Source organism: Rhincodon typus, chromosome 1, assembly GCF_021869965.1.
Source record: "Rhincodon typus isolate 14 chromosome 1, sRhiTyp1.1, whole genome shotgun sequence".
Classification (NCBI taxonomy): domain Eukaryota; kingdom Metazoa; phylum Chordata; class Chondrichthyes; order Orectolobiformes; family Rhincodontidae; genus Rhincodon; species Rhincodon typus.
This window is the reverse complement of record NC_063332.1, coordinates 26183962-26204471: the sequence shown is the minus strand read 5'-3', so window position 1 is coordinate 26204471 and position 20510 is coordinate 26183962. Positions and strand designations below refer to the sequence as shown.

Genomic DNA, 20510 nt, shown 5'->3' with positions numbered 1-20510 from the left:
CTGGAAAAGCTCAGCAGGTCTGGCAGCATCTGTGAAGGAGAAAACAGTTAACATTTCAGGTCGAGTGACCCTTCCTCAGAAGAGAGTTTTGGACCCGAAACGTTAACTCCGTTTTCTCCTTCACAGATGCTGCCAGACCTGCTGAGCTTTTCCAGCAACTTTGTTTTTGTTCCTTTATTATGAAGACTTATTTAAAGAACTTGATTTCTGAATGGTTTTGATTTCCAACTTTAACATCATGTCTCCCAACCTAGATTTCTTCCCTTACAAGTAGAAAATGCTTCTTTGCACCCTATCAAATACCTTCAAAATCATAAAATATTTAATCATATTGCCCAAGCCTTAATATTCCAGGAAATAACAGCTGACTTTATGTAATCTCTTCTCACAGTCTCACCCTTGGACCCTTGGTAACACTCTGGTTAACCTGTGTCTGATTCATTACAGGATGATAATCCCTCTTCAGAATTTTGTTCTTCAGACCTATAGTATTCTAGATTTGGGCTAACTATGAGCTTTGCATATATGTGACACAACTTTTCTTGTTCCCCTTCCCTTCTTCGCTAACCTATTTCATGTTTTTCTTGTTATACTACCGTAGACATTTACAGATTGAGTTATTGGACTTAGAAACTCATTTAAAATTTAATATTCTGGTCTGACTTTAGAGGTGCACCTGTGTGTGTGCAAATGAATCACCACAGCCATTTTTGCATTGGAAACCACTACCTTGTTTCCAGAAACAACAATACTTTGATTTGGCTACATTTGGTTTAAGATGAATGAATTCCTGCAAGTTTAGATTACAAAACACCATTGATAGATGGGACGATTACTTAATTTCATCTATAAAATTGACAATGCCTTTTAATATTTGCTATTGGCGATCTTGGACTAATGGCTTTGTGTTACGCTTTCCAAGGCACTTATCAATCAAGTGAATGGTTGAATAGACTAATTTTGTGGGGCTTCACCAGACACTTCAAAACTAAGATTATCTACAACTACCTAGCCAAGTTGATAGTTTAGATTTCATGTAATAGAGCTGAAATATAACTAACAGCTGCTTCTTTAGAAGCTTATTAGATAGCTTCTAGAATTTTATTTAAGTTTGTGGATAATCATTCTTTTGTTAACTACACGAGTTACTTCCTCAAAAAGTTCACTTCTGTGTTTTAGACATGATCTGCTCTTCACAAATCCATGTTCTTTCTTTGTATACAGCTCAGATTACCAGGGGTTTACCTCTTTGCTCTTCTTTGATTCCAATAACATCTACACAACAGAAAGCAGACTAATAGTCTGTTATCTTGGTTTCTTTGCATCCATAATGACCTGCCTGTTTTGTGCGGCTTTGCCATCTTTACTCCCTTTTCTTTCCAGCACTATTTTCTCTTTGACGTTAACTTCAGCAAGTTCCAGTTCATGATTAGGTAGTTGTAATGTCTTCTATTCTCCTCCCTGTCAATTTTGAAGACTGACACAAATTAATGTAAGAATCATCATCCATTTCTATAAAGAGCACAGACGTATTTCTCCATGACCTTGCTTTCTTGTGCTCGAGTTCTATCCAACCTACCAAGTTTTTGTGATACTATTTGTCTTCATTGAGTGATTTGCAGAGGAAACTGTCAAGTTACTTATTTCAGTGTTGAGCAGGCTGCATTATGTAGTTCTAACATTTAACCTTATGTAAGTCCAGAATAAAATGTATTCCACCTTGATGCCAATCTACGTATAGCTGTTCTGATGAAGGGTCACTCAACCTGAAACATTAACTCAGATTTGTCTCCACAGATGCTGCCAGACCTGCTGAGCTTTTCCAGTAATTTGTTATAGCTGTTTTAGACTCTATTACTTTTGCTAGACTGCAAATCAGGATTTATCCACAAGAATGGAAGCGGTTTTATGCAGCAAATTATCTGATTTGCTATGTTTCCTAAATTTAACTTGTTTGAAATAATTCTTATTTTTGATCTGTTTTTTCAGAAATGTTTGTTTGAGAAATTGCAGCACAGTGTCTACAATCAACAATCCTTTGCACTTAAGAGATCGTTATTATAGTTGGACAAAAGGGCCAAAACGTGTGTACTGTAGGGTGGTGGGTGCTCCTCTGCCATGCACTTCTACCGAGATGAGTTTTATTGGAACCCATTGCGTTACAGTAAGATGGTGGCATTCTACATGTCACCTATATGATGATTCCAAGGTAGAAAAATCTCTCAAGTCTTTAAAGGATAAGAATAAGCGACTGGAAGAAGGTGGTCCTGTCTATAGTCCTATAGAACCTGAAGTCCGCAAGTCCCTGGGTCAGAAGATTGTAGATGAAGTAAAACACTATTATCATGGCTTCAGATTGTTGTGGATTGACACAAAGATAGCAGGCAGAATGCTTTGGCGGATCCTGAATGGATATACTCTCTCAAGGAGAGAGCATAGACAGGTAAGTTGTGCACAATTTTCAGCTAACTTTCTAAATTGAATTCTGAGGGTTAGCAGACTTTTCAGCTTTTATCAGAAACTTAAGTCTTGTTCATTCCAAATGAAGATGATCATGGCACTGACTAATTATCCTTCATAGATAGGAGAGAGGAAAAACTGCTGAATGCATACTCTGAGTTCTGCCTCTGCCACCCATCTCTTTCTCAAATGTAATTTGCTGTAAATTCCCCTCCCTTTTTCAAATCTACAAAAGAGTTTTATTTTACTAATTCCTTTTTGAGTGAAAACTCACTGTATTGTTGTGAGGCAATATCAGCCCCCACAATGTGATTATGTGAAATGCTGCATGTGAATTTGGGAAATTCCGAGGCCAGGAGTTTAAATCCCACAATTACAGCTGGTGAGATTCAAATATAATTAGCAAGTCTAGAATGTATGTTTTGAAAGAAAAAAGAAACTAGTTGTACTAATGGTGACCATGCAGCAATCATCTATTTTCATAAAAACCCAACTGGCCTACTCATGACCTTTTTTAAAAGAAGAAAATATGCCATGCTTAACTGCAATAGCCTGTCAAGACAATTAATTGAAAGACCATTGGTGGTGGACAACAAATGCTGGTCTTATCACTGAAGCCCACATCCCATGAAAAACGAAAGAAAGAAAATGGCCTCCCCTATCTATTGTCACTGCAAGTTTTAGAATTTGGTTCCTTTTAAAACATCTTCCTAGGGTCTCGAATACAGTGACGTTGCTATGTTGGTCTGATCTCCAGTCTGATGCTGTTCAGCATTTGCCTGGGCCGTTGACGTGCTGATATTTTTTCCTCGATTTCAGGTGTATTCTGAGACAGTTCGATCCTTAGTTGAGCAGACTTGCAAACAACAGGGTAGCTTACCAGAATGATAACATTTATCAGAGTGAGGCATTCATCATGGCGGTCTTTATATCTCTCCCTTTCTACTCCCTTTCTACTTCCTTCCTCTCTGTTCCCTTTTCTCCCTTGCTCAACCTCTTCACAAGGATTTTTGTTATTAAGGACTTTGAGCATGTGTTCTTAGTCACTCCCTGTCAGAATGATCAGTTTTAACGTGATGCTGATTACAGTACAGGCATGAGTACCAGTACACTTCTGTTGCTGGGCATGGCCATGATCATGACCAGGGAAGTATGCAGCACAGAGGGAAGTCATTGGCTGACCACATTTGTGCCAACTATCGGAAGAGCTGTCCAATTACTTGTACTCCATGCTGTTTTCGGACTCTGCTCAAAATCTATTCCTTGTAAGTATTTATCTAAATAGTTTAGATTTTGTTCTGAGTGTTGCTTAGGTTAAAACATCATTATTATAAAGCCTTGCAAAACTTTCAAGTATATTCTCCATTTCCTTTTGAAAGACCTAAGGGTACTTGCAAAAGGGTGTAAGGATCTAACCGTTGCCCTTAACATTCAATGACGTTATCATAATTGAATATCCCATATCAACATAGTCTTATCAATGGCAGAAGCTAAACTGGACCAGCCATCTAAATGTGGCTATAAGTTCAGCTCAGAGGTTAAGAATTCTGCAGCAAGTAGCCCACCTCCCGATTCCCCAGTCCAGCAAGTCATGAGTCAGGCGTGTGATGGCAGACTCACCAGTTGCCTAGGTGAAAACAGCTTCATCAACATTTTGAACTCGACACCATCCAGGACAAAGCAACCTGTTGACTGGCATCCTGTCAACAATCTTCAATGTTTGCACCTTCACCATTGACACAGTGGCAGTAGTATGTACCATTTGCAAGGTGCAATGCAGTTACCAAGGCTCCTGGAACATAGCCACTACCACAGAGAAGAATAAAGATAGCAGACATATGGGAACACCACCACATGCAGATATGTTTTCAAGTCTCATACTGTTGTGACTTGAAACTATATTGCTGTTCCTACACTTGCTGGGACGAGATCCTAGAGCTCCATTCACAACAACACTTTCAGTGCCCCCATGTCCCAAGGACTTCATTTGTTCAAGAATGCAGCTTGCCACCACCTTCTCTGTGGCATTTGAGGAAGGGAAGTGAATGCTGGCTTGGGCAGCACTCCCCACATTCCATGACACACAGAAAGAAAAAGGTGTAGGAAGAAGGAAGCTGCAACTTGGTTGGAGGTCAAAGGGCTTGCAAGAGTGGTAGCCATGACTGGTTTTCTTGAGAGGCATTTGATTGCCATGCTTTCTGGTATCTGTGAACCAATATGACCTTGCTCTTGATGCTTATCTTCTCTTGATTAATGCCAGAATCCAAGTTGAATGCAATTGCCTTATCATTGGACAAGGAATTTAAAGGCAAATTTACTAGACACAGTGATTTGAATTCCAGTACAGCAATTGGTAGAATTTAAATTCCATTTTAAATTAAATGCCATTCTCAAAAATGAAGCCATGAAACTAACATTGTTGTAAAAACCACTAATATCCTTTTTGGGAAGGAAATTTGTTGTCCTGGCTGGCCTACATTTCTCTCCATACTTGTAATAATGTGGTTGCCTTTCAGGTGCCCTCAGAAATAGTCTAGCAATTCATTCAGTTGTCCCACACTATTACAGAAATATCAAAAAGGAGCAAAATTGGATGAACCACCTGGTATTTGACAAAGGGAAATATTTTTTATTCACTCATGCATAGGCATCACTGGTTGACCAGCATTTATTGCCCATCCCTAGCATCCCTTGAACTGAGTGGCTTGCTAGGCCATTTCAGAGGGCTGTTAAGAGTCAATCACATTACTGTGGGTCTACAGTCACATAGAGGCCAGACCAGTTGAGGATGGCAAATCTCCTTCCCTGATGGATTTTTCTCACAATAGACTATGGTTCATAGTCGTCTGAAATTCAGCATTTGTGTCCATGTTATAACCAAGGCCCTAATGATGTCAGGAGCGGAGTGGTCATGGTTGAACTCAAACGGGACCTCACTGAGCAAAGTAGGAAAGTAAGTATTAAGTTGAGTAAGTAGGAAAGATTGTTGCACAATCCTGTCTTCACAGTGACCATGCCATCAATCATGTGTTACTACTACTGTGCAAAATAGTATTCTATTCAGATTAGATCAAACAGCTTAGAGGTTGAGCAGGGAGGTTATGCTGGAGCTGTGTAAAATGTTGATTAGGCCACAGCAATATTGTGTGCATTTCTGGAATCCACATGATAGGAGAGATGTTATTGCACTGAAGAGGGTGCAGAGGAAATTTACCAGAATGTTGCCTGGGCTGGAAAGTTTGTTATGAAGGGAGATTGGACAGACTGGGGTTGTTTTCTTTGGAGTAGAGAAGACTGAGGGAGGACATGATTGATACATACACATTTGTGAGGGGCCAAAATAGAATCATAGAATCCCTACAGTGTGGAAACAGGCCATTCAGCCCAACAGGTCCGTACTGACACTCCACAGAGTATCCCACCCAAACTCACCCCACCCAACCTATCGCTGTAACCCATGGCTAATCTATTTAACCTATACATCCCTGAACACTACGGGGTAATTTAGCATGGACAATCCACCTAACCCGCACATCTTTGGACAGTGGGAGGAAACCGGAGCACCCGGAGGAAACCTGCACAGACACAGGGCTTCTGAGAGAATCCTTGTTCACCATCTGCATGGCATATGTAAGCACGATGGCGTACTTGTGGCGTAGATGAGTGCTGCTCCATCCAAACCATCAAAACATAGCAGTATGCTTAATGGATGCCATTAAGCTAAACATTCATTCCGTCCACCACCAACACACAGTGGCAGCAGTGTGTTAGAAGTGTGCTGTAGCTCACCAAGAATCCTTCAGTTCCTTGCAAACTCACAATATCTACCACTTAGAAGGACAAAGGCAGCAGCTGCAATTAAACATCACCACACGCAAGTTCTCCTCCTAGCCCCTCCCACTGTCTTGACTTGGAATTATGGTGAGTATTGGCATTCCTTTGCTGTTGTAAAATCAAAATATTGTTAAAGCCTTGGAGGTCTGCCTCCACCAGATGGACTAGTTCAAGAAGGCTGTTCACCACCACCTACTTGAGGGCAGTTAGTGACTAGTAAATATGTAGACATTTCCAGTGGTACCCTCCCCATCCCAGGAAAAATAAATTTAACAATTACCACAACTTCATAACCAAAGAACAGGAAAGCGCAATTTCGCCTGTCAAATGTATTCTAACATTGAGATAGCTACTGATCTGTAATCCAAATCTCTTTTTTACCATTGTCCTACATCCTTGGATGTATTTATATTTGGCGAAATTATGTATCTCCATCTGGTTTGCAATAGCAATTGATTTAAGCATGTTTGTGGAAGTCAGTTCAAAACATCAAACACCCTTTGCATGTAAAACTCTTTGCCTTTGCCACAGCCACAACCTTGAAGTGGAATTCATGTTTGCCTGTTCCTGGACTTCCCAAGCAGTGAAAATTCCAGTGCAATAGATGTCACATTTTTCCCAAAGCACAACATTGCACTCTGAGATGCTTCAATATATTTTCAATAATTAGAAGACACATTCCATGGAACGCATGTAGCCCAAAGGATTGTACAGTTTCTAGTCTCTAGGTATACAAGAGTTATGGTAGCAAATTTTCCCTTTGGCATTTCTGCAGTGACTGCCACAAGCTTTCGTCCTTGCCTCAGCGTGTAGCGAACTTTAGTCTGTGACACTCAATTGAGGATAATTTCTTACTTTGGAAGATAAGCAACTTGTGGGTAGACTGAACGTCTTTCAGATGGTCCTCCAGGTGTTGTTGATATTTGCTTCGGTGGGTATCTTTGGAAATGGCCGTAGAATGCAATGTCCCATTGTCACGTAGTTGCGTGGGATGGACTTATAAAAAAAAAACTACATTTCTATTACCTTGTGAAACTGGAAAATTTATTTTGAAGTTGCTACTTGTTGTGCAAGATTGTATTTTGAGCATTAACGGCAGTAATATCGAAGTGAAACGGTAGCCATGAGCTCCACAGTGAAGCTTTAACATTTCTGACCAACTTATGAAGCCAAAATCATAATCATTTATCGTTGATTGCTTGAGTAATCTTGTTGTGGATCCCACAAAAGTATCAATATAAATTATCATGTCGTTTCTTGTAAGCACATTGTAGTCGTAGTCTGGTTTGTGCAATCCACCATCTGGTAATTCAGTAATTTATATTGTAATTTCTGTGCTTAGGTTAATGAACAAAACAAAATTCTCTCTAACTCCAGCATATTCTGTGCCATGAGTTTGTGTATGACCAGTTGTTTTGCTGCGGGCCTGTTCGAGTGTAATGAGAGTTGCTGATGAGGAAGAGAACAATGATGAAAGCTAATGTGTTGCGTCACTGCTTACCAGAAGGTCTTGTTAAAAAGTGATATTCTAGTCAGAACATCCTTTGTTTTTATTATCTTAGGCTCAGCATTTTATTTTGAAAGAATGGATTAAAAACTATCTAGAATGTTCTGAGTAACTTGCCTGTACATAGGGAAGTGTGATTTTAATGTTTTTACTCGAGAGCAAGTCTTTAGATTTTTGGATGAAACATTTGCAGAAGCAGTGATTTCCTAAGTAGATTAAGTCATCCTTGCAATTCATTCCAACGCAAACCTGACTGCAGATATTAGGCTATTGTGCTGTAGTTTCCTCTTTTCACACTCCCTCCTTTCTTGTGTCACATTTGCTAATTACAATCTGCCAGGTCTGTTCCTCAATCTAGTGAATTTTGGGAAATTATAATCAGCATATATCTGAAGTTGCAGTGTTATGCTTTTCTAAACCAGGGACCAACCCTGCCTCAGTGAAGAGTGCAAGAAGCCATCCTAGGAGCAGCACCAGGTACACTTGAAAATGAGGTGTCTTTGTAGTGAGCTATGATGGCCCCATGTCATGCTTCATTTTATTCCATGTATACCAAACCATGGAAACACAGTGATAGGGCAAAGCAAGCCAACAAACAATGGATGAGATCTAAGTTTTGCACTTCTGCCAGATACAGTAGTGAATGGTGGTGAAAAACTTGAACAACCAATGCTAGTAGGACTATTGCTGGACTGCTAATTTGGAGAGCCAGGTAATGTTCTGGAAACCTGGGCTTGAATCCTGCCACAGTAGATGGTGGAATTTGATGACCATCAGCAAAATAGTTCAGTGGTGAGGTCACATTAATTTACTGTACGTATTAAAGACTTGGGAGAGAGGTTGTTTCCCCTTGAGAGTGTCTAGATCCAGAGGGTGTAATCTCAGTGTAAGGTGTTGCAGATTGAGAAGAATTTTGTTCCGAGAGTAGTGAATCTCTGGAATTGTTTATCACAGACAGCTGTTAAAGCTGGGCCATTAAGTATATTCAAGGATGAGACAGGCAGATTTTCAATAGTAAGAGAATCTTGATTATGGGGGAAAAGACAGGCAAGTGGGATTGAAGATTATCAGATCGGTCCTGATCTCCTAAATGGCAGGGAAGACTTGATGGACTGAATGGCCTACCTTTCTCTTGGTGGGGAAAGACATAGTATTATCTTTTGGAAATGAATTGAACAATTTCTTGGAGAGAATTTTCAAGTGCCAATGAAAGGTCAAGGGAGTGGGGTTGGTTTAAATAACTAGAACAAAGAACTGGCGTTGACCTAATGGGCTGTGTCGCTTGTGTTTTCCTGCTACAAGCATTGGTTCATGTTATATTGTTGGATACTTCTGAATTACTTGTCCAGTAACTTTACACTGTCATGTCCTCTTCGTCCTGATACAGTCCACCAGTTCAAATTTTAATCAACCAAATCTGCTTATCACTGTTGTTAATTGTCAAAAATTGTTAAGTCAAATTGAAGGAAATGCTTTTGAATTTTAATTTTTTTTAATCTCCTAACAGTTTCTGAGGACATGTGCTGACCTCTTTCGCCTGGTGCCCTTCCTAGTTTTCATCATTGTTCCATTCATGGAGTTTCTTCTTCCTGTTGTTCTTAAACTTTTCCCTAACATGCTTCCCTCAACCTTTGAGACCAAGTCAAAGAAGGTGAGTATGTATTAGCACTGTTTTAGCATGCAGTGTAATATCTCCAGTCTGGAATGCCCGGGACTGAAGTCACTTTCAGATTTTGGATACTTCTGGATTAATGATATATCATTAGAATGTCTAATAACCAGTATGTGAACCAGAACAAAACATGGATATAAATCTTTGCATGAAGCCGAAAACATTATTAAAACACATTAAAGAAATCATTCATTTATCTACTAAATATTTGTTTCTGCTCTCAAAGTTCTCTAATATAATGGGTGTACTTAAAATGCTTCCATACTGGTCTATCCAAACTACAGATTTTGTCCCTGGGGAGGTTGTAGTGTATTTTAATGTTCAAGCAACACTTGTCAAATTTTTTGTTGTTAACTGCTCAAGTTGGACTATGTTTGGTTTAATCCCAATTGTTAAGAACCTCTAGCACTTTTGTCTGAAAATTCTGCAAGTATATTGATTTGTAGTTTAATGTGTTTCTCAAAATTTAAGGCAGGTGTCATCTGGATTCAGATTTGTCTAAATTCTACTCTTTTTGTGCCATTGTAGCTACAAATTAAGGTTTGAAAATAAGCCTTCAGGCATATTCAATTTGTTTCAATTCATCAAGTTTAGTATGTGCACCAAATGCAGAAACTGCTGGACTTTTACTCTAATTTTTTTAAAAGACAATTAATAAAGCACTTGTATATAGAATAACAGGAATCAAAATGGAACATGTTTACAAACCAAAATTTGACTTTAAATGCAACTTGATACATTGTTTTAAAGAAAACATTACCCTCTAATAATCAAAACATTGATGATTTCTTCCTTGAAGTTGTAAAGTTTTTTTTTATAATTTCTCCTTTCCTAAATGCTAATCATATGTGAGCCTAGACTGACAAGTTAATGGCCTAATACTTGATCACTGGGCTGTGATAGCTAATCCTCATTTTTTCTATCTAGGTTACTTAGTAATCGAGAACAGCAAATCTAGCTATCCTTTTGTTCTCCTCCCTGCTCTGATTCACCTCAAGTTTCAACTTTTTACCAAGCTGACAAGTTAGTCAAGTTTGTTCAGTTTAGATTGAATATTCAATCTTTTTAAGCTCTGTGGAGCTCATCTGTTCTGTGAACAAAGTCACTGAACTATCTGTAAGTTCCTAGTTTTGACTAATATGTTGGATTTATAAATATTCACTATTTTCTGCTGCCATCCCTATATCAACTATTTTCCTCCATTATGGGGTATAAGTTGTAGTAATATTTGGGGCTACATTTTATCACCGGTACATGGGTTAAGAGGCAAAAGCCAACAAAACAGGCTGACTTGAACTTGAGTAGAAAAATTAATTGTTGAAACCTGTCAAGCAACCTATAAAATTGTGTTGGATATGAATACTGAAAATGTATTTTTTTGACGCATCTAATGTGCTTGAAAGCTAAAGGATATTCATTTTCTTTAGGAAGAAAGGTTGAAAAAGGAGCTGAGAGTGAAACTTGAAATGGCAAAATTTCTTCAAGATACAATTGAAGAGATTGCCCTAAGAAATAAAGCAGCTAAGGGTGATGTCACAAAAGACTTTTCTACATTCTTTCAGAAGGTAATATTTAGACTTGAGCTGCACATTTGGATTGTTGCCAATATTAAATGCACAAGTGAAAATGACAGTTGTCTAACTTTTATTTTTAGTATTGACTTTGTCTCTTTTACTTCTCTTAAACATGTGCTTTAGTTCTGAGACAGCAGACTGTGATTGATCTCAATCACTTTGAATTAGTGCTAATCCTTTTGATTTAGTATCCACTAATTGTTATCAGAAAGTACAAATGTGTATTTGCATCTATAGGACAGTATCTGATAACTTGGTGCTTTTGTTGCTCATACTTGCTCTGGAGAATGGTAATTGAGGGCTGTTGATGTCCTTGGAGTTATATCCCTGCCTTATTCACTGGCTGCAGGAGTGAGACAGTTGGGAGAAATACAATGACTAATATTTTCTGCTTTGGTGGATTCACATTTGATTATTTTTAAACTGTGGAAGCACCTGTTTGGAGGGAAATCAAGTTCATCCAAGTAGATTGAAACAAATTTAATTATTCCTCATCTGTGACACTTAACTTCCTCTTACAAGCAGCTTGTTTTTACCTGTAATTTCTGGCATAAAGTTGAAGCAGCACGCATTACTTGTTGAAAGTGGTAATATCGCAATGCTTTTGCGCATCACCCAACTGGTTATAATTCATGCTGAAGCAGCAGACATGTACTCCAAACAATTTGTGCCCATGTGGCCCGATATGTGTAGTAATCCCTTGACACAAGGATGGTGCTTGCTCATGCCAAGAATGCATAGTGGAATCTTTAAATGCGGGGAGGCTGTGGTGCTCCAACTACCACGTGGTTCTGATCATACAGAAACTTTTTGCTCTTATTGCCTGTCATAGGCATATCAGAAGGGTTTACAACTAAGTAATCGATCTGTTCAGTTGTGTTACCCCGCACCTTTCGTAGCCATCAAATTCTGAGGCAGGACTTGAATCTGGCTGCCTCAAGGCCCGTTGCATCTCTTACTCTACCATTGTGGTTAATCTAATGATTTGGGTTGTGTTGAGAATAATGGTGGGCAATTAAATAAGTAACTGATAAAAAGCCTTATGAATACTCTCATCCAAAATTCTGGTGGACCCTAGTATGCAGATGTTTACTAATCAACCAGTCTGGAAATTTTGATATCTGAAACAGATGGGACTTGTCTCAGGTCTCCTAGTCCAGAGGTAGAGATGCTACCATTGTGCCTCGAGCCTTCTGGCATCGCATGTAACAAACAAGGCTGAGGTATTTGCACCTGTTTTCAACTGCATGTGGCAAGTGGATGATCCGTCATCATCGAAAATACTGACCATCTCAAAAGTCAGTGTTCAGCCAATTTTATTTGTTCCTTTTGTATCAAGAAGCACCTGCATGTGCAGGTTACAACAAAAATAATTGGATGAAAAGCATCTTGGCTATAATGCTGAAGACTTATTTTCCTGAACTATAACCACACCATGAAACAAGCTACTTCACTGGCTTCTGGATATTTTTCAACAACTGTTAAGGAATGTTATTACAAACCTTTTGGAACAGGACTTGAACTGGCTCTGAGAGGGCACTACAACTGCACCACAAGAGCCATTAACACTGGTATCAGCCTCATGAATTGGAATATTATATAAATCTTCTGTCACAATATGTAGAACAAACCCAATCTGCTGAAACACTACCCTATTAGTCAATCACCTACTAAGTGATGGAAGGCATACAGACAGCGCTATCGATTGGTACTTACTCTCCAATATCTTGTCCGCCATTGCTCAATTTGCTTTCACCATGACCACTCAGCTCCAGATCTCATTCCAGCCTTGGCCTAAGTGTGGACAAAAGAGGTGAATTTGGTGAGATGAAGTTGACCGCATAAAGGTCGCATTTGACAGTGGCATGAAGAAGCCCTAATAAAATTGACATGTGGGAATTGATTCAGCAGTAGGGTGTTGAGTAGATGGATGCTGTCCATTAGCTGGGATCCTCTGTAATGCAAAGAAAGATTGCCCTCTTAGACTATCAACTCAGCCCCTAACATTGCTACAAGTTTGCCTCTTGGCAGTGCCCTGGACCCAACCATCTTCAGGTGCTTCTTTCCAACCTAAGATCGGAAATGGAAATGTTGGCAGCAGATAGTACAGTGTTTAGTATCTTTTACAACACCAGGTACTGAAGCAGGTGAGGGGCTGGCTTTCGTTGCCTTCTCAAAGACACAAGTCAGGAATATGATGGAGTACATCACCAGTGTGATGCAATTGAAGATGTTGCAGAGGAGATTTACCTGCATGTTACCTGGGCTAGAGAGTTTTAATTGGATTGGATAGACTGCGGTTGATTTTCCTTGGAGCAGAGGATAAGACTAAGATGTATAAAATTGAGGGACATAGACAGGAAGGAATGTTTCCCTTTGGAGGGTCAATGACTGGAGCATAGGTTTAAGTTAAAGACAGGAGGTTTAGAGGGAATTGAAATTTTTTTTCTATCTAGAGGGTGAACTTACTGCATGCAAGGGTTGTAGAGGCAGAAATCCTAATAACATTTAAGTAGTATTTAGATGTGCACTAGGCATGCAAGAATCTGGGCCAGGTGATGGAATGTGGAATTAAAATAGTTAGTTCGTTGTCTTTGACTGGCGCATGGCCTAATGTGCCAGAGGGCCTTTTTAATGCTGTAGACATCTGACTTGAACATTGTCATCTGCAGTGCATTTTTTCAGAAACTTTACAAGGTCCCTTCAACAGCGCTTGTGAAATCTGTGATCTTTTACAGTCTGGAAAAACCAAGACAGCAGGTTCTTGAGAATATTAGCTACCCAAGCTCCATTCCAAGGTGCCCAGCAACCTCACGTAAAATGATATTGCTATTCCTTCAACATTTGTGAGTCAAAATTCTGGATTACCTGCCTAAAGGTGCCAAAAATACCTTCTTCACATGGTAATGTCTCTGGACTTGTCATCCAGAACCCCAGGCCAGTGCTCTGGCAATGTGGGTACGAACCCCAACATGGCAGGTGGTGAAATTTGAATACACTAAAGAATGAGTTTTAAAAGAAAGTTATCCGAATGGCAACCGTTTCACTCATGTCTTCTAGGGAAGGAAACCTGTCATCCTTACCTGGTCTGGTCTACATGTAACTCCCAGACCCATAAGAATATGGCTGACTCTTAACTGTCCTCTAAAATGAGCCAAGCAAGCACTTAAGGACATTTAGAGATACTTTGGTACTGCAGCATGAAGTGAATTTATCAAAGCCATCAGAGAGCTCCCATTGTGTTAATTAGAACAGAAGTTTGAGCACCTGTGAAAGGAAACTTGCTGAAACTGTCAAAGCCGCATGTAAGGTATGCCGCCCTATGACATTATCTTAGAGAAAATGCAGGTGTTGAAGATGAGAAATATTTCCAAATGCTGGAAATGTACAGCATCATCGCTGTAAATGCACATCATGGGGAGATCAGCCTAGATTTTGTGCTGATCAAGATGGTGTAATAGTCAGCACTTGTCATTATTCCACTTTTTTTTTTAGCAACTTCTTTTCTCTTCAAGTGCACATGTAAATATGGAAATCGGGAAGTTGCTGTCAACTAATCTGACGTAGGTTGTCAAGATCCCTTTTCTCAAAAAGGATTAATTCCTTCAAACTTCCTTGTTTGCTGTCAATGACAATGCTTCTTTGGAAGATTGATCAGATTTATAATTAGCTTTTAAATTGTGAAGTTGTTTGAAAAGGTAATTTGTTTCTGTTTAGGTTCGAGATTCTGGAGAGCGACCGAGTAATGAGGAGATCATGCGTTTTTCTAAACTGTTTGAGGATGAGTTAACTCTGGATAACTTAACTCGACCTCAGCTTGTAGCACTTTGTAAATTGTTGGAGCTGCAGTCAATAGGAACCAATAATTTTCTACGGTTTCAACTGATTATGAAGCTGCGCAGCATTCGTGCAGATGACCAGGTAACATTTGTATAATGCGAAGAAAAAATTGTCAGACCATAGATGGTCCACTGATATTGAGTACTTTAATTTCTAAAAATACGCTGTCTCAATCCTACAGCTCATTAGATCAGTGAGTACTTGATTTGTTAGTTTGAATTTATTTAGCTGATCCTTGTAAAACTTCAGGGTTCACTTCCACTTATGGGACGAGGTGAGAAAGCCAATCTGAGGTTTAATTAGTATGATAGTAATAAGACCCATTCCAGAAGTAAGGATGATTTCAAAAGTTTCACAGTACTATTAACTTTATCCAAACAATTATAGAATCAGTGATTCACGTCTTAGCTGCGTTGGAGTGCTAGCTTGTGATGCTAGCTGACTGAACACAGGTCTCTTGTTCTGTTTTGCTGTTTGAAGTTCTTCTGTCTCCAATATTTCTTCCTTGTGCAACAAACCAGAAGAACCAGGCCTTATTAACTCAATTACTGCTACGTGAAGTATAGTGATCAGAGACATGCTGAACTCTAATTGGCTTATTAGTGCATGATTGGTTTCTTTAGAAGTAATAGTCATCGAAGTGGCATCATTTTTTGCTCTTTGGTTCCCTATGATAATTATTCATGAGACTACCTTCATTGTGGTTTTTTCTGTAATTTTTAAGACACCTCATTATTTCAGGGTAGGGGGTGCTAAACTATGCATGTAACAGACATAGTATGATGTGAGCCTGCTTATTCAGCCTCTAAAAGGCTGCAATTTCTTGTTCTATGATATAAAGCTAAGTGCAGGAGAGCTTCTCTCCCCAGAGCAAACACTCCAGTGAGTCAAGAGGTGTGTAAGTGTCCTACAGTGGTGACCATTAAACAGAATTCATTTTAATTCCTCACTTATTTAATCAATCAAAATTAACCATAATTTATAAAACTGAACTTTATTAATTGACTCCTCTACATCAGCTTCACCTTGATGGACTTCTCCTAAAATTTGAGGGATTCAAGTAATCCAGGATCCAGATTTTATTTGAACAGAACAGTCCTATTTCTATGTTCTCAATTTAGATATAATTGATATTTTCAAACATTTGAGCATTCACCGGAGGATTTACTTTCTGTATATCTCTCCTCTACTCCTAAGCCCAAAGCCTCCTTACTTGGGGTACCATCAATTCCAGTAAATATCTTAAATTAATACAACAGATTGAAAACAAAATATTAGCAGTGGTCAGCTGCTCGGGTAGCATCTGCTGAGTGAGTGAGTGTTAATGTTTCAAGTTGATGAACTTTATTCTAACCCTGTTACCCACTGAGCCCTTTCACTGTCCTTGTGTTGATTTAGCTTTATGTTGCTGTTCAGTTGGATTTATTTTGCTTGTTTATGGATTGTTTGTTTAAACTGGAGAATATCAATTTCTTTTGCCTACAGTTGATTGCAGCAGAAGGAGTAACTACACTGAACGTAAATGAGCTGCAGGCAGCTTGCCGGACCCGGGGTATGAGAGCATTAGGGGTGACTGAAGCACGCTTACAAGAGCAACTTAAGCAAGTAGGCAAATGCGAGTTATTATTTTTAATTCACAGTAATGATGTGATGACTTGTAATCCAAGACTGTTGTGAAAAAGTAACCAAAAATTAGCAATGTGAAATTTCTCTAATCATGGACTTCACCCTCTCAATTATACTCCATTTTCCTGAATGGAAATCCTATACACTGATCCTCAATAGTAACTGAGCAAATGTCCAGAATGTTTTTCTTCCGTGCACTTGCACCAGTTATCTACAGCACAATTTTCATAAAGAAGGAAGTTACCATAATCCCAGGATGCTATGAATAAATGAAGAGGCCAACTACTAAAATTGAAGAAGGCTATGAGGATCATAAGAGTAATAAAGAAGCTAAAGGGAAGTAAGGAAATTGAGTGGGATTAACAAAAGCTAACTGGAACTTAAGAGAAAAAGGTTTTGATAAAACATCAAACACGTGTTTGGCAAATTCACTCAGAAATAATTCTTTAAAATTAGATTATCTTTAAAAGGAGATAAGCCCCTTTCTTGCTATGCCTATTCAAAATTGAACTGTAGCTCAAAAGTTCACCTGAGAAATTAATGGGACAAAGAGCTCTGAAAATATCTTAACACTAACCTACTATGTTTTGATTCTCAATCTTCATTTTTTAAATTTGGCACCCACATAAAGAATGTTGTAAAATTTCATGTGTGTCAATTATGCAGACACAGTTTTCTAACCATTTTAAAAACTATCAGCCTTCCTGTAAATAAAAATGAATTTGAGCATACACAAAAAATTGCCTTCTATTGTAAGAGAAAGTAAGTAAATATTGAAGTCAAACAATTCAGAATTGTGGCATAAACAATTACGCACAACGCATTAATTGTTGCATTTCTACTCTTTTATATTAGACCCTTTCAAGTAACTAGTTGAGAAATGTACTAAATAATACACAGGTTTATTATGTTTAAAATGTTCCTGTGTTCCAACTAGATGCTGCTGTCTTTTTCTTGCAGTGGTTGGAGCTACATCTGAACCAGCAGATTCCAACGTCACTTTTGCTTTTGTCCAGGGCTATGTTCCTTCCAGATACCCTTTCACCTGCTGATCAGCTTACAACAACTCTACAGACGTTGCCAGATAGTGTGGTAAGTAGTTTGCCCAAGTTAGAACTGCACATTTAAGCAGTTACTTAATACTACATCTTCAAGTATTCATTGACTGACTGGTTTTGTGCTTACGATGAGTTGGGTGTTATTAAATTATAAATATCATAGTGTTGTTCTGTTTTAGACTTTTATTAAAGCAGCATTGATGATACAGTCTACCACCCAATGCAGCTAAGTTTTTATATATGTGGGTATTCAAGGAGCTTTTGGTATTTTAACAGTAATAAAACAGTTAGAAGTGCAAACCTTGAAAGATGCAAATGCCTTGCCATATTCCCTACGATCAGTTCTTCGAAGCATCTGAGTGAAATTGAGCACTTGACTGAGCCCTGAGTAGCAGTAATCAGTGAAATTAGTAAGTTGTATTTATTTAAGCTGGAGAGGTTAGTGGAGTCGGCCTCATTAAGGGCATTTAGGTGGCTATTAGATAGGCATATGGATGATAGTATAAGGTAGCGGTGGAGGTTAGATAGACCTTAGGTTTCGGGTAAAAGTTTGGCACAACATCATGGGCCGAAGGGCCTGTACTGTTCTATGTTCTATGTACTCCTCCAGCAGAGTTTGACTGTGGACCTCCATCCTGACTTTTGTGTCCTCGTCCTGTGTCAAAATCTTTTTATATTGCTAAAAGGAGACATTAGAGGTTGAAGTTGTCATCTTGCATTCATCACAATTATGATGCAAGAAACAATGGTGGGCAGGTGAGGAAAGGAAAGAGAGAATTTCATACAGGATGAGACTGTTGTTTGAATTGCACTAGAAATCAAATTAAGATCATTAGCTGGGCGTACAGTGTGATGCTTTTGCATTTGCTAGAATCTGCATAGCTAAGTACTCAGGACTCTGTCAGCAAAAGAAATTTGTGCACATGTTGCACCATTTCCCAGAAAAAATCATGGAGACAGTGCATCCCCATGGCAATGCCATGAGCCGTCATAATCTACTGGCCTGGCCTGAAAATTAAGATGGTTCATTGTTCTTGCTGTATCTCCATGCCAATGATGCCCAAACAATCAGCACCCTTTTTCTCATGCTGTATGAAATGGTATCTGTACTTTCAATTTCGTTTCTTGTGTCTGAGTGCATTTTAACACAGTGCCCTGCTCACGCGCCCATTTGTTTTTCCTGGGCATGCTGGAGTGTTCCAGTGAATCGCAGCGCAAACTGGAGGAACAACCTCTCATCTTCTCGCTTCTATGCTTTGCAGCCTTCTGGACTTAATATTGAGTTCAACACCTTCAAATTGTGAATAACCTCCCATTTCTTCCCTTTCTTTTAGCTTGTTACATTCTGTTATCATGAACACTCCTCCCGTCATCCCCCATTCCAGTGAGATTGTCTATCCTTTCAAGTCTGGCAGGAGACACACCATTGTTCTGCCATTCTCACATTCCAATTACTTAATCTGAGCAATCAACATCTTTTCTCCACCAGCACCCTGTACCCACTATTCCCATACTACGCCCCCCCCCCCCCCCCCCCCCTAGCATAAATGCTGTCCCCTCCACACTTCACTTCAGCTCTGAATCATCTAGACCTGAAACTTTAGCTTGCTGTCTATCCATGGACGCTGTCTGACCTGCTGTGATCTCCAACATTGTTGTTTTTTAGTACAGATTCGAGCATCTGCAGTAATTTGCTTCCTCATCAGAGTGATTTGGTTCATGCTTAATTGTGCTCTGAAATGGTCTATTAAGGATGTACTAAGAAATGATGGCCTTGTCTTTTGAAGTCTATGTCCATTTAATGAATAAAAAAAACCTTTAGATGCTTCTCATTGTTCCCAACAAATTTCAGCATGTTCCACTTCTATCCATTTTTTTTCCCTGTAATGACTGCCAATTTCATTGGTCTGTCAATGTAGTCCTGAAGTTAGTTGCTGCCCTCCTGACTTGTTTGTTTGTTTGTTTGTTTGTTTGTTTGTTTAGACCTGAGCTTTTGTCATTACCATACTTGTACATTGTTCCTTCTTCGTCAAGTCCAAGTCATTTAATACTGTAGATGTTTGTATATAATTTCAAATTACAAACCTGCAGCCCCCAATTGGCTAGAAGACAGAAAAGGACTATAAACAAAAGGGAACACCACCACCAGCAAGTTCCCCTTCCCAGCCCCACGCTGTCATGAATTTGAACTGTACCACCATTCGTTCATAGCTGGGTAAAATTTCCTGGAGCTCCATCTTGAACAGCATCTTGCCTGACCACCTTTTCCCTACCCCCACCCCCAATGGATTCCAGCAGTTCAAGAAGGCAGCTCACCTGACTTCTCGGGCAGTTAGGGAATGGCAGTGAACACTGGCTCAGTCAGTGGTGCCAGTGTCTGCAGACAAGTAAGGAAAAATTAAACGCAGATCTTTTGAAGCTTTGCAAATTGCTCCAGAACTGGTGGTTGATCTAGAAATTACTTGTAAAATAAAAACCGAAAGAACTGCAGATGCTGTAAATCAGGAACAAAAACAGGAGTTGCTGGAGAAGCTCAGCAGGTTTGGCAGCATCAGTGAAGAAAAAAAAATCAGAGTTAAGATTTTGGATCAGAACTGAGGAAGGGTCGCCGGATCTGAAATGTTAACTCGGACTTTTCTTCGCTGATGCTGCCATACCTGCTGAGCTTTTCCAGCGACTCCTATTGTTGTTATAAATTACTTGTTCAGTCTGTGGGATAAATAAGACTCGAACTGGATCTTCTGGCCCAGAGATAGGGACATTACCACTGTAACTCCAGAGTCCTAATTCTTAATTTTAGATATTTTTAATCAACCTGTTCAGTCATGGTACGACATACCTTTGGAGGAGGTGGGGCCTGAACTCGGGCCTCCTGGCCTAGAGAACTATTGAGTACAACAGTGAGCCAGCTGTTTGTCATTTTGAAATGTCACCAGGAT

General features: G+C 39.3%; 1 protein-coding gene across 2 annotated transcripts in view; it reads left to right on the top strand.

Annotated features, from left to right (window-relative positions):
- letm1 (leucine zipper-EF-hand containing transmembrane protein 1) overlaps positions 1 to 20510 on the top strand; it is a 67775-nt gene that overhangs the window by 16684 nt on the left and 30581 nt on the right. For both annotated transcript variants that reach the window (XM_020514593.2, XM_020514592.2), the window contains exons 3-8: positions 1990 to 2443; positions 9309 to 9452; positions 10901 to 11038; positions 14765 to 14968; positions 16373 to 16492; positions 17474 to 17605. In XM_020514593.2, the coding sequence (XP_020370182.1) occupies positions 1990 to 2443; positions 9309 to 9452; positions 10901 to 11038; positions 14765 to 14968; positions 16373 to 16492; positions 17474 to 17605 (1192 nt within the window). The remainder of the gene's footprint in view (positions 1 to 1989; positions 2444 to 9308; positions 9453 to 10900; positions 11039 to 14764; positions 14969 to 16372; positions 16493 to 17473; positions 17606 to 20510) is intronic.